Here is a 12,246-nt window from a genome sequence, read left to right on the forward strand (position 1 = left end):
GCGTTTCGCGCGCGGTACTCGTGACGTCGACGCTGCGAGGGCCAATGGGCGAGGCTGGCGGGGAAGCCCCACCCACGCCCGCCCAGACTTTAGCGTGATTACCATAATATATGCGCTCCCAGCCTCATTTGCATGGGGTAGCTGTGGGCTTGGGATCCGACCTTCTGGGTCCCAGTGGCTCTGCTGGAGTGACCCCGGCGCCTAGAGTCTGCCGTACGCGCCCGGGCTTTCCGCGCGACCCCCTAGGTCGACGCACCCTTGGGCACTCACCCTCGTCGCCACCAAGCCCCACCCCTCACCCGGGCTCTGTCCAAGGTGCTGGCGGTCCCGGACCTTCGGACCAGTCAGGTCTAGAGCCTGCGCGTCCCCACTCCAGCCAGGGGGGTGATCTCCGCCGGCCCGACTCGGCCAGAGCGCAGCAAGCCACGCTGAGTGGCCAGGCCTCACACGTGTGTCTGACGCGCCGAGCGCCCTCGGGCGATGCCCTGCCCTTCAGGCCGGGCTTCTTGTAGCCTGAGCTCGGTCAAACTCTCCCTGTTGTCGCCCACTGCGAGGCACCTTCGGTTCCACCCAGAAAAGACAGGAAACGTAGGGGAAGATAGGGCAGGAGGTCACGGGAGAAAGGTCCGTCCCTGCTCGAGTTCATTCTAAGGCGGGTCCAGGAATGCATCCCTTTTCCGGCTTAACCCCGCCCACAACCGCTTCCTCCTCCTCCTCCTCCTCCTCCTCCTCCTCCTCCTCCTCCTCCTCCTCCTCCTCCCCTCCTCCCCTTCTCCATGACCCCGTCCACCCATCCTTCCGCCTCCGCCGTTCCTCGGTCCTAAACTTTCCCGGCAGCTCCAAAGCACTCTAGGCTTGGACCGACCTTACTCTGTATGGATACACCCAACTTTGGCTCATTAACACAACTCTTCTTGTCACGCAAGAACTTGCAGAGAGCCCTGTACCAAAATAGGTCCTTTATTCAGAATCTATGGCTGGCCTTTTGACTACTTTTCTTGACCTCTCACATTTCACTTAGGGCAGCAGTCCAGAACCACCCCAAGAAGTTCTAAAAGCAACCTGAAGTCAGAGACCCCGGTATTAAGGTTTATGAGGGAGGGGAGCCAGATTCCTCTTGCCCTTTGGCCTCAACCATCTGGACCTTCGAGGGTCAGACCAAGTTCTCAGTAATAGCACCAGAGGCTTCTTGTCCAATGTCTGGCCTCCAGGAGATGATCAGAGACCGAGCTGTCCTTACAGGGGCGGAAGGTCAACGTAGAGTGCGGCATGGAGTCTGAGATGTCCATTCCACTGGCAGAGGGTCCAGTGGACCCTAGGGATCCCGAGTCAGAGAGCAGAGATGAGCGAACGCAGGGAACTCTGGCTGGAGGCGCTCAGGGGCCGGTAACTCGCGGCTAGAACCTCAGCCTGAGGGTCCCCAGGGGGACAGGGCAGGGCCACCCCTCGAGGCCGGCGGTACCACACAGCCCAGCTTCTCCCGGGGCCCCGGGAAGGCCCCAACGCCGGGGGCCCTTTTCCCGGAGCCAGCAGACAGCTCCTAGAGAGGGAGCAGATGTCAGCTGAACCCCCAACCAATCTTACCTCCAGCGTCCTGCTCCGCCTGCGATCCCGCGCGCGATTCCCTGTGTGGACGCAAGCCCCTGTCCCTCAAGAACCCGGGATTGCCTCCCAGCCGCGTTCCCCTGGAAAGCCCCAGCTTCCCACCAGGGCCCCCTGGGCACCGAGGCGGCAGGCGCCCAGCTGCGTCCGCCCTCAGGCCCTGCCCCAGCGGGCGCACCGTCGGCGCAGCAGGCGCAGCAGCGACAGCAGCAGCAGCAGCAGCACTGAGACGGCCGTCACTGTCGAGAAGACCCGGGCTGCGGGCACACGGTGCCGTGAGGCAGGGCTTGGGAGGAGCTGCTCCCCAAACTGCCTCCCGCCACGCGTGCCCGCCTCACCCCCCGTCGCGGCCTCCGGAGCCCCAGGCCGGGGGCTGCAGCTCACGTTGGCCCAGTCAGGGGACGCTGCGGGGGTCTGGGCCGAGCCCTGGGGCGCGCGGTCGTCGGCAGCGTCCTGCAGCCCTGCGGAGAGAAGTGTGAGGCAGGGTGGCGGGGCAGCGGGCGCAGGGCGACGAGGCGGGCTCTCACCGCGGTAGGTGAGCGCGAAGCCCTGCGCGTGGCCGCGCGCGTCGCTGCGGAAGGAGAGCAGCAGCGCGGCGGCGCGCAGAAGCAGGGGCCCGGGCGGCGGCGGGCGGGCGCCGTCGAAGGCGCGGAGCAGGCTGCCCGAGGCGGCGTCCCGCAGCTCCAGCCGGTCGCGCGGGTCGGCCAGCTCGAAGAGGCGGAAGGTGAGCTCCAGCGCGGCGCCCGGCGGGCTCAGCGCCCAGCTGCAGTTCCGGTCCGGCCCGTACTCGTCGGGGAAGTCCGGGGAGTAGATGACGCCCTGCGGGGCCGTCCAGTTCCCCTGGCAGGAGCCCACGGACACTGTGGGCGGGGCAGGTGGTCAGGACCCCGAGGCCCGCGGGCTCTTCCTTCACGGGGCGGGCCGCCCGCGCCTCCCCGCTGGGCCGCGACCCCAGACCTGCCCCACCGCCCCCTCGAGCCGGGTCCTACTCCTTCCGCGAACCGCGAATCTCCTCCTCACGTCCCGCCCCCAACTCCACGCCCCGCCCCTGACCCCCCAGGTGCGGAGCGGGCCCTCCACCAGACTCCCCTTCTCGGGCCCCGCCCCTAGCGTACGGCTTCCACCTCCCAGATTCCGCCCCCTACCGGGGCGTGGCACCCCGAGACCCACCCAGACCCTCTCCCTCACCGCCCAGGTCCCCCTTCCCCGCCCACTCCTCACCTTCGTAGATGCCCAGACGCCCATCGCCGCCGCACAGCTGGCCCGGGTGGCCGAAGCAAATCTGGTCGCAGTCGGTAGCTGGGGCCGGGCGTCCCCGGTCCAGGTCGCTCTCAGAGCCACAGAAGCAGGCGTAGCCAGCCTCCACGCCCGCCAGCTGGGGGCACAGACTGGGTGACCCAAGAGGCCGGGGTTGGGGTAGGGGTGGGTTCTAGGGTCAGGGTCATAAGTGGGAATCGGGCAGCGACTCCAAAATCAGCGTCAGGGTTTGATGTCAGAGTGGGAGTTGATTTGGGTCCTGAGGTCTAGGTCAGGGGTCACTGTTCTGAGCCGGAGGGGGGAGGGGGCAGTACCTGGTAGCCCTTCATGCGGCAGAAGCGAAGGCACACCTGGACCGTGAGCTTCGTTGAGGTCCCGCTGGGGCCGCTGAGGGCCGGGGGTGCCCCCGAATCCACGAAGCAGCCCAGGTACCCGGGCACTGAGGGGGCAGCAGAGTCCGGCTTTGTCCGGTGCCTCCAAAAGAGAACTCTACCCAGGCAGCCCAGCCTTCCCACCCTTGTCCAGCCCGGCCCACTCACTGTGACACGTGGGGATGTCGCAGTAGCGCCAATAGATGCCCTCCTCTGTCTCGGCTACATAGCACCACGGCTGCACGTCACCGTCGGGGTTCCTGCCGGTGGGGGAGAAGTCGTCTGGATCCACCCCAAGGGCTGCAAGCCCCAGGCCCCACCCCACAGCCTTTCCGCAGAATGGCCACCGTGTGTGTTAGATCTGGTTTGTGTGTTCCTCTCCGTTGTCACTGTCACACAGATTCTGGCTTGTCCCACCTGTTTGTGGCTGTCGACTCCGGAGGGGATGGTGGGAAGTCCTTAAGGGGCACCTGGGTGGGGTGGCTCAGTCGGTTAAGGGACCGATCTTTGGTTTCAGCTCAGGTCATGATCTTACAGTTTTTGAGTCCGAACCCCAAGTGGGGCTCTGTGCTCATAGCGTGCAGCCTGCTTAGGATTCTGGCTCCCTCTGGCTCTTCCCTTCCCCTGCTCGCTCGCTCTCTCTCAAACAAATAAATTAACTATTTTTTTAAAGGAGGGGCGCTGAGGGCGTATTTTGGGCTTCAGATGTTGCTAGGACGTGACTTTATACATGAGGACTTTGAAGCCACCTGCAGTGTTCGTCCCCAACCCTGCCTTGGGCCTCGGCCACCTCCCTTGGCTTGCAACCTTGCTTTAAAGCAAAAGTGGTGAGCCCTGAGCTTCGTGGTGTCCTCTCGCTCCGCTGGGTCCCTGCGGCTCCAGACAGCAGTTGTGGCTCTGAAGGCCGCCCCCCCCCCCAACCCCTCTGTCACCAAGAGTAGAAGTTGTACCGCAGGGGCTGGACCCTCCACCCCAGGGCTCGCCCTCTGACTGGGTCCCGCCTACACAGGCTCCTTGAATGCCCAGGCCTGACCCTAGGCTCTGCAGCGTTTGGGCACCTAAATGTCCCGAAAATGTCCTGAGCGGCCAGCCCCGCCCCCAGAACGGGCTAGGCCTGGTCCCTCGCCTAGGCTCTGCTCCCAGACCCTCGGGGTGGCCCTCGCATCCGCCCAGCCAAGACCTCCCTCCCACCCACACCGAGGCCCTGCCCCGGGCGGACGCCTGCAATAGTGCGCCCAGTCCCGGGCCCAGCGCAGGCCCCGCCCCTCACCGGCAGAAGTTGTGCGGGCCCAGCCCCCACCGGCCCTGGGGGTCGCTGGCGCTGCTGTAGCTGTGCTGCTGCGTCTGGTCCCAGAAGAGGCACGGGCGGCCGGCCCCGCGCGGACCCGTGCGGTTCTGGTGGCCGCGGTAGTCGGCGCCATTCACCTGGAAGCACTCGGACAGGCCTGCGCGGCGACCGCGGGGGCTGGGGAGGTCCCGACCTTCTCCCGCATTTTCACCGCCCCCCCCTCCCAACTCTAACTCCCGCCCGGCTCCCCCGTCCGCGCCCCCGGCGCCTGCGGGGCCCCGGGGCTCAGCTCCTCCCGCCACCTGCTCTGCCCCCTCCTCCGCTTCGGGACCGGCTCCTAGGCACGGAGGCAGAGGAGAGAGCGGTGACCACGGTCCAGTCGCGGGGGCGGGACTCACCTGGGCTGTGCAGGCTCCCCGCGGAGGCCCCGCGGGGCGGCAGCGGCGGGAGGAAGAGCAGGAGAAGAAGGAGGCCCTGCGGGGCCCGTGTCTCCATCGCCCCCAGCCCAAGAGAGGTTGCCCTGGCCCGCACACGGCCCACGCCACCCCCGGGGTCGCTCCGGGGTCTTCCAGGCGACCTGGGGGGCGTTGTCCTCTGACAGCCTGTTCGCGCCCCGCTCTGGGCGGCGCTCTCCGTCTGGAGCGGTGAACTCTCTCCTGCGAGTATTTGCCTCCAGGGTTTCTGCCCCAGGAGGCGTCTCTTTGCCCCCGTGTCCCCTCTGGCTGTCCCCGGGGTTCTCTGGCCAGGGGCGGTCTCCGTCACTGCCTCTTAGTGCTGGGGCGGCGGGTGTGTGTGTGGGGGGGCTTGCCCTCGCGTCCACACCCGCCCTCTCCCGCGGCGCCCTGCTCTCCCTCGCTCAGGTCTCTAACGCACTGGCTCCTGCCCCCTCGCGTCCCTCTGTGGGTCCCTCCCCCTTGGGTCCCTCCCTCCCCACCCCATCCCCCCGAGGCCGGGAAGCCCCGCCCGAGACTGGAGCGGAGGCAGCAGGTCCAGACGCCTCCCACGCCAACCCCCCCCCCCCCCAACACACTGCCCCGGGACCCTCGGTGTCCCAGCACGCTTCTCCTCTCCCCTCCCCCTCTCAAAGTCCGTGCAGGTTCTAGGGGTGTGTGGAGGAGGAAAGGCCAGGCTGGTGGACAGAGGGACCCCGGTGGCGGTGAAACACGCCCCTCTCCCAAGTACCGAATGGCTCCGGCCGGACGGAGGAAGTGCCACTCCCGGCGCCCGCACCCGCGGGGATGGTGGACGCTCAGTCCCGGACAGGCAGGGGCAGCTGGTGTCTGGGGAGGAAGGCAGCTGCGCCCCCCGTCCCAGCCTGTCCCCTCCTCTCTTCCCCCTTCTTTCCGTAGGACCCCCAGCCCAGGCTCGCCGGAGCCCTCGCAGCGCGGCGGAATTCCCCCAGCGGAGCCCCCCCGCAACCCCAACCTGGCGGGGGAGGGGGAGGGGAGCAGGCCCGGGCAGGCGTGGGGGGAAATTCCCCGCCCCCTCCCCGGGCCCAACTCCTGCGAATCCTCTGATCTCCCAGCGCCGCCCGCCGGCTGCCCCCAGGGCTTGGGGGGAGGCCAGCGCAGGTGCGTGGGAGGGCGGGGGCGGGGGCCGGGGCGGAGGGGGGGGGGGTGGCCGGGCCCGAGCGGCCCCGCCCCGCCCACCTCCCTCGCCCCTCAATCCAGCCTCCCCACCTCTCCCCGGGCCCTCACCAGGCCGTTCAGCCGGGACGGACCAGTCCCCGCCCCGCAGACAGGGTGGCTCGGGGCGGATTCTAGCAAGGCCAAGGTGCGGGAGGCGGTGACGCGACCGGCGGAGACCTAGCGGTTAGCGCCCCAAGATGAGGCTCTGGGATCCTAGGGCGGGCAGCCCACGGAGTGAACGTTGGAAGGAGGTGGGCTTGCTGAGACTCGAAGGCGTCGTCGCGGGGTTCGCCTCCTGAGGGAAGCCCTCTCGGCAGCCAGGCTGGCCAAGGCTCGCCTCCCACTTTCCAGGCCCCGTGGAGCACCGGAATGGGAGTCTCACCCGCGTATGCTAGCTGCGCACAGAGAATCTAAGCCCCCCACCCCCCAACCAGGGAGCGGCAGGTCACCACCCTTTGGCCTGGCCCCCTTCTCCTCCAAGCCGGGTAGGGAGAGGGGCAGTGCTGCTGGGGCCTGTTGGGGTCCTCCCAACTCTGCAGGCCTGGGCCACGGCCTGGGCCATGGAGGTGCGTGGGGAGCCTCACCTTCAGGGCCACAGGCCGCCCAGGAAAGGCCTAGGTGGGGTCAGGGAGGGGACAGTAGGGGGAGTAGAGTAGGAGGTGGGCCCTTCCCTGGCAGGGCCGGCCAAGCTGTCCATCCAGACCACTGTCCTAGGGACTCTCGCCTCCCGAGGGGGCCCCTGTCTCCCGCACAGGGGATCCTGGATGACGAGGAGGAGGGCTCGGTTCCAGGCCCCCCGGCCCTGAGATGAGGGGCAGTGTCCTCATTGCCAGCTCCAGTCCCTGGTGGCTCACAGAACCCCAGACTGAAGAAGACCTTGACCTTCACCCTGTCACTTGCAAGGAGCTCAGAGAGGCTGAAGGCCCCCAGAGTCCCGGTCAGGACTTAGTCCGTCCAAAACCAACAGCGCTTCTGCTGTGGGAGGGCTGGGCCACCTCCTGCCTACTCAGGCCCTCCACCTGTGTTTACTGATCCTGGTTCCTCCAGCTCCTGTGCAAACAGCTGAACTTCATTTCCCCGTGTCCCCTGCATTCGACTATGGGAGGGAGTTCAGGCCGATGGGGCCTGGGCAGGAGTGGTGCCTCTCATAAGGCAAAGCGGGGGGGGGGGGGGGGGGGGGCGGGGGCCAGCAGCATTAGCACCACGGAGCAGCTCGTTAGAAATGCAGATTCTCAGGCTCCACCCCCAGCCTCCTTCATCAGAACCTGTATTTAACAAGATCTCCAGGTTTAGAAAGCGCACGCGCAGGCCCCTGCCGGGGCTGTCTCTCCTCCCTTCAGCAACCAGACGAGGGAGATGCCAGGGGCCTGGGGCAGGGTGGAAGGAGATGGATTCCTGAGCGACCCTGTGGAAGGTGCCCACTAACCGGAAGCGTCAGGAGGCGGGAGAGGTAACCAAACCTCAGCCGTGTAGCCGCTGAGATCGGAGGTTTGCTGGTTATACGGACCCGCACAACCTCCCCTCCACCGATACACCCTCCTGCCCCCAGCCGGTTCCTGGGGCGTCCGGACAAAGGCCCACAGACTGGGCGCTTTAACAGCAGAGATGTGTTGCCTCGAGGTCTGCAGGCTGGGACCCTGGGACTCAGCCATCAGCAGAGCCCGTTCCTTCTGGGAGCCGTGAGTGGGCGTTTGTCTGATGCCTCTCGACTGGATGCTGGACGTCAGTTGTCATCCTCGGTGTTCCTCGGCTTCTAGAATCATCACGTCCACCTCGGCCTCCATCTTTGCCCGGCGCTCTCCCCGCGTGTGGGGGTCTGGGTCCAGATGTCTGTGCCCGGCCCATGCCAGTGTGACCGCACCTTGACTGATCACCTCCGCAGTGACCTGTTTGCTCATGGGATCACGTTCTGTGGTGCTGGGGGTTGGATCCGAGCCCTGAACCGGGGGGCGGGGAGAGCACAAGTGCACTCGTGGCGTCTCTTGATTGTCTCTCGTCCCTTTCCCATCCGTGCGGCCTCCGCCAGAGTCTGGGCCACTGCCGTCAAATCACACTCCAGCCTGACGTCCGGCCCCCCGCGCTTACCCTCCACACCCCTCTGGCAGCCGGAGTCTTTGGTGGGGAGCATTTACGGCGAGCACCTTCTGGCTCTTGGCATGTGCTCATTCTTCTTCTTCTTTTGTTAATGTTTATTTTTATTTTTGGGAGAGAGAGCGCAGGCGGGGGAGGGATGGGGGGGGACATAGGATCTGAAGATGGCTCCACGCTGACAGCAGAGAGCCCGATGCGGGGCTCAAACTCGCAAACCGAGCCGTGAGATCGTGACCTGAGCCGAAGTCGGACGCTCAACCGACTGACCCACCCAGGCGCCCCTCATTCTCCTTTTTTCAGTGGGAAATAACACCTAACATTGAGTTTACATTTTTTGCTCTTTCCAAGTGAACAGTTCAGGGCGCCTGGGTGGCTTGCTCGGTTGAGTGTCAACTTCAGCTCAGGTCATGATCTCGCGGTTCGTGGGTTCGAGCCCCGCGTCGGGCTCTGGGCTGACGGCTCGGAGACTGGAGCTGCTTCCGGTTCTGTGTCTCCCTCTCTCCCCGCCCCTCCCCCAGGCACACTCTGTCTCTCTCTGTCTCTCAAAAATGAATAAATGTTACAAAAAAGTTTTAAAAAGCGAACAGTTCAATAGTGTTAAGTATATTCACATCACTGTGCGATGGCCCTGGGACCTCTTCGTCTTGTAGCACTGAAGCTCCCCCTTCCCAGCCCCCACCCTCCTGGAAGCTACCTTTCTAGTTTCGGTTTCTATGATTTTTGACTGTAAATATTCCATATAAGTGGGATCACACAGTACTTGACCTTTTGTGACTGGCTTCTTCCACTTCACATAACATCCCCTGGGTTCATCCGTGTCACTGCACATGATTTCCCTCCTTTTAAAGGCCGCGTAATATTCCACGGTGTGGATGGACCTGAGCAGGACCCTGACGGGGTCCCCACGGGCCCAACCCTCCTCTCTTACTCAGTCACGTCTTTATCTTTTTTTTTTTCAATTTTTTAAAATGTTTTTATTTATTTTTGACTCAGAGAGAGAGAGCATGAGCAGGGGAGGGGCAGAGAGAGAGGGAGACACAGAATCCGAAGCAGCTCCAGGCGCTGAGCCATCAGCTCAGAGCCCGACGCGGGGCTCGAACTCACGGACCGTGAGATCATGACCTGAGCCGAAGTCGGCCGCCTAACCGACTGAGCCACCCAGGTGCCCTCAGTCACATCTTTAATAAGTATTTTCTGTGCACTTGCTATGTGCTAGGCAAATACTCCTTTCTCCAAAGCGTCGGGGGTGAGACACTAGAGCCCAAGGCTCAAGCCAGGGCCTTATTTCCAAAGCGGAGGGGCCCTTCTAGTGCCCTCAGAGCCCTCAGGGGGACAGTGGGGTTGGCAGCCAGGAGGCTCTGGGCTCTGCAGAGCTGTGCTGAGGGTGCGGCCTAAGGCCACGGGCTGCCCTGTCGTTGGTTGGCCTCCAGAGGACCCCCCGCCCCCCACCCCCCCATCGCCACCACTGGTACCTCTGGCTTTTGGTCCTTGAACCAGGCAGTCCTACTCGATGTGGACACCAGGGAGCAAACACCTGAGGCAGGTGTTGCACGGTGGGATTGCATTCTAGAAAAGCCCTTGGCTGTCACGGGGATGGGTTGCAAACAGGCGACGCTGGAGGCTGCCGTGGTCCTGCAGGCAAGCGGCCGGGGTTCTCAGTGACTCAGCGGGCTTGGAACGAGGCTGTCCGTCAACGCGAGGACCAGCTAGAGAGCCGTCTGGACTCTACGAGTGCCTTACCTGGGGCTGAGGGGTGAACGCGTCCCTCCAACAGTCACATGCTGAAACCCGATGACAGGTGATGGTACGAGGGGGGGGAGCGTAGCCTCACGACGGACCGGCGCCCTCTGAGGCCGGCGGGTTAGCTAGTCAGCCCCCACCCCAGCCCGTGTGAGGACACAGCAAGGTCACACTCTGATCTCCGGCCTCTCGCCTCCAGGACCTCGAGGAACAAATGTTGATTGCTCGGTATTTGTTATGGCGGCCTGCGTGGCCCAGTCGCCTGGATGCCTCAGAACCTCCCAGCGCCAGAGAGAGGAACCGCATGGGGCTTGGCGCGTAGCGACAGAAACAAGAAGAGTGAATGATGCTAAGGGATCTGGGGTTTCCCTTCAAGGGGACGAATACTCTGGAATTAGACTGGTGAATATACTAGGAGCCACTGAGTCATACACGTTGAGGGGGTGAATTGCAGGGTGCGTGGGCAGGGTGCCACTGGTGGGCAGGACATAGGGACGGGGACATCGAGGACAGCTCCGGGTTTCTCCTTGTGGGGTGGAACCATCCGATGAGGGGGACAACAGCTCCCCTCTGCTGCCTGTGCCTGGTGCTCACGGGTTACCCAGGGCCATGGCCACGGAGGCAGCGGGGCACGCAGGTCCTAGAAAAAGGGCCAGCTGGTGCTGCAGGGGGACCAATTGTGGACCCTCAAAGCGGCTGGGCAGAAAAGGGCCGAGGTCCGGTCCCCAGAAACACCAACCACCCAGCTTATAGGTCGGGTGGGGGCAGAGGGACCCTCCAGGGAGGCTGGGACCGGCTGCAGGGAGGTAGGCAGGGGACTGAGGGGAGGTGTCCCGGGGAGGGGAGGGAGGGGGCGATCAGTGCCCGAGGGTGCACTCTGAGAAGCATCTCCTGCCTTTTAGGCACGAGGAAGTCCTTGGAGCCACCGTCCTGCAGGAAGGACATGGGGACCAGAGGCTGGGCTGGGGCCAAGGGGAGTGGACCCATGAGAAGCATTTTGGTGACGCTCACCTTACAGCCCTGGGGGACAGGAACGGGGGGCCGGAGCACCTATGGCCGGCCACTGCTCTCCTTTTTAAAAATCTGTGTTCCTTGTTGATACTTTTGTTCTTCCTAGTGAACTTAAAAAAAAAACCATCATTGAAACATAATTTCACAATTGCTGCTCTCTGTCACTCAAAGGGGCACAGAGGCCCGCTGTCGCCCGCTCCATGTGGTGCGCACGTCATAAAATAGGGTCTCCTGGGGGACACGAGCAGGAGCGGGGCAGGAGGGGGCCCCGCCCTGTGGACCCGTCTCCATCCACGGACCGGCCTGGCCCTGTGCCCTCTGCTCTGGGACCATGTGACGGGACAGGGCAGGTGACGCCCTGTGGCTCTGGAGCTGCAGAGGGAGTGGACTCATGGGGGGAGGCCTCTGGAGCTCTGAGCAGCTATGGGGCTGCCCAAAGAGACGGCAGTGTCAGAATTCCTGTCCATCTGGGAGACCCCAGTTCGAGCGACACGGAACTTCCATCCGACCCGTGCAGTCCAAGCAGGTGCAGAGAGGAGGTGCTCACGGGCCCCCGTCGGCGTGAGTGTCCGGAGAGAAGCGAAGTCCCTCCCGGCGCCTCCGTGCGCTGCACCCTGGAGCCCAGCCACGCTGAGGGCCGTGGGATGGGGACTGAGGAAGCCACCGTCCTGCAGAGACGCGGCCGGTGGTGGAGGCTGCGGAGCCAGGAGATCCTGCGGGCTTCGCGGGTGGCAGTGGCTGCCGCGACTCAGCACTTCTTGGGGAGCCCCTGGCGCCTGTGTGAGGTTCCCCGTCCACGGCGGGGCTGGGCAGAGACTGACGGCGGCACAAACTCGACCCGGTGCCTCCCGCTAGGTGTGGCCACCTCCCATGGTGTGCATATTTGTGACCCAAAGATGGATCTGGGTTTGGGGTGTCGTGTCTGCTCCCGCGGGGCTGTCTTTGGCCTTGGCCGTGGGCAGTTCATTGTCTCAGGGCCCCATGTTTCACGGCCAGGAGCACCGCCCAGAACACAGCCCCTGGGCAGTGCCGAGGGCCGTCAAGTGCGGAGGACACCTGCCCCCGGCCTGGGAGGTGGACTGTTATGTCCCTGGACCGCTTGACCGCTGGCAGGCTGGCAGGCCAGGGCCCCACGGAGCTGGTAGCTGGGTCAGTTGATAGGCCACTTACTCGCCTGGGAAGGTAGCCAGGGTCTAAATTGGGGGTCTAAGTCGCTCTGTCCTTGGGGAAGCCATTTCCATTTTAAGCTTGTCACAGT

At 64.5% G+C, this 12,246-nt stretch overlaps 1 protein-coding gene across 1 annotated transcript; it reads right to left on the reverse strand.

Annotated features, from left to right (window-relative positions):
- Nucleotides 1–944: 944 nt before the first annotated feature.
- KREMEN2 (kringle containing transmembrane protein 2) lies at nucleotides 945–5,424 on the reverse strand. Its single transcript, XM_045047630.1, has 8 exons — nucleotides 4,917–5,424; nucleotides 4,501–4,675; nucleotides 3,399–3,490; nucleotides 3,174–3,298; nucleotides 2,824–2,977; nucleotides 1,941–2,462; nucleotides 1,781–1,859; nucleotides 945–1,540 (listed from the first exon to the last, which is right to left on the reverse strand). The coding sequence occupies exons 1-8, from the start codon at nucleotides 5,011–5,013 to the stop codon at nucleotides 1,330–1,332; spliced, it is 1,455 nt and encodes a 484-aa protein (XP_044903565.1). The 5' UTR covers nucleotides 5,014–5,424; the 3' UTR covers nucleotides 945–1,329.
- Between the last annotated feature and the right edge of the window lie 6,822 nt (nucleotides 5,425–12,246).

This window comes from Felis catus, chromosome E3, assembly GCF_018350175.1.
Source record: "Felis catus isolate Fca126 chromosome E3, F.catus_Fca126_mat1.0, whole genome shotgun sequence".
Classification (NCBI taxonomy): Eukaryota; Metazoa; Chordata; class Mammalia; order Carnivora; family Felidae; genus Felis; species Felis catus.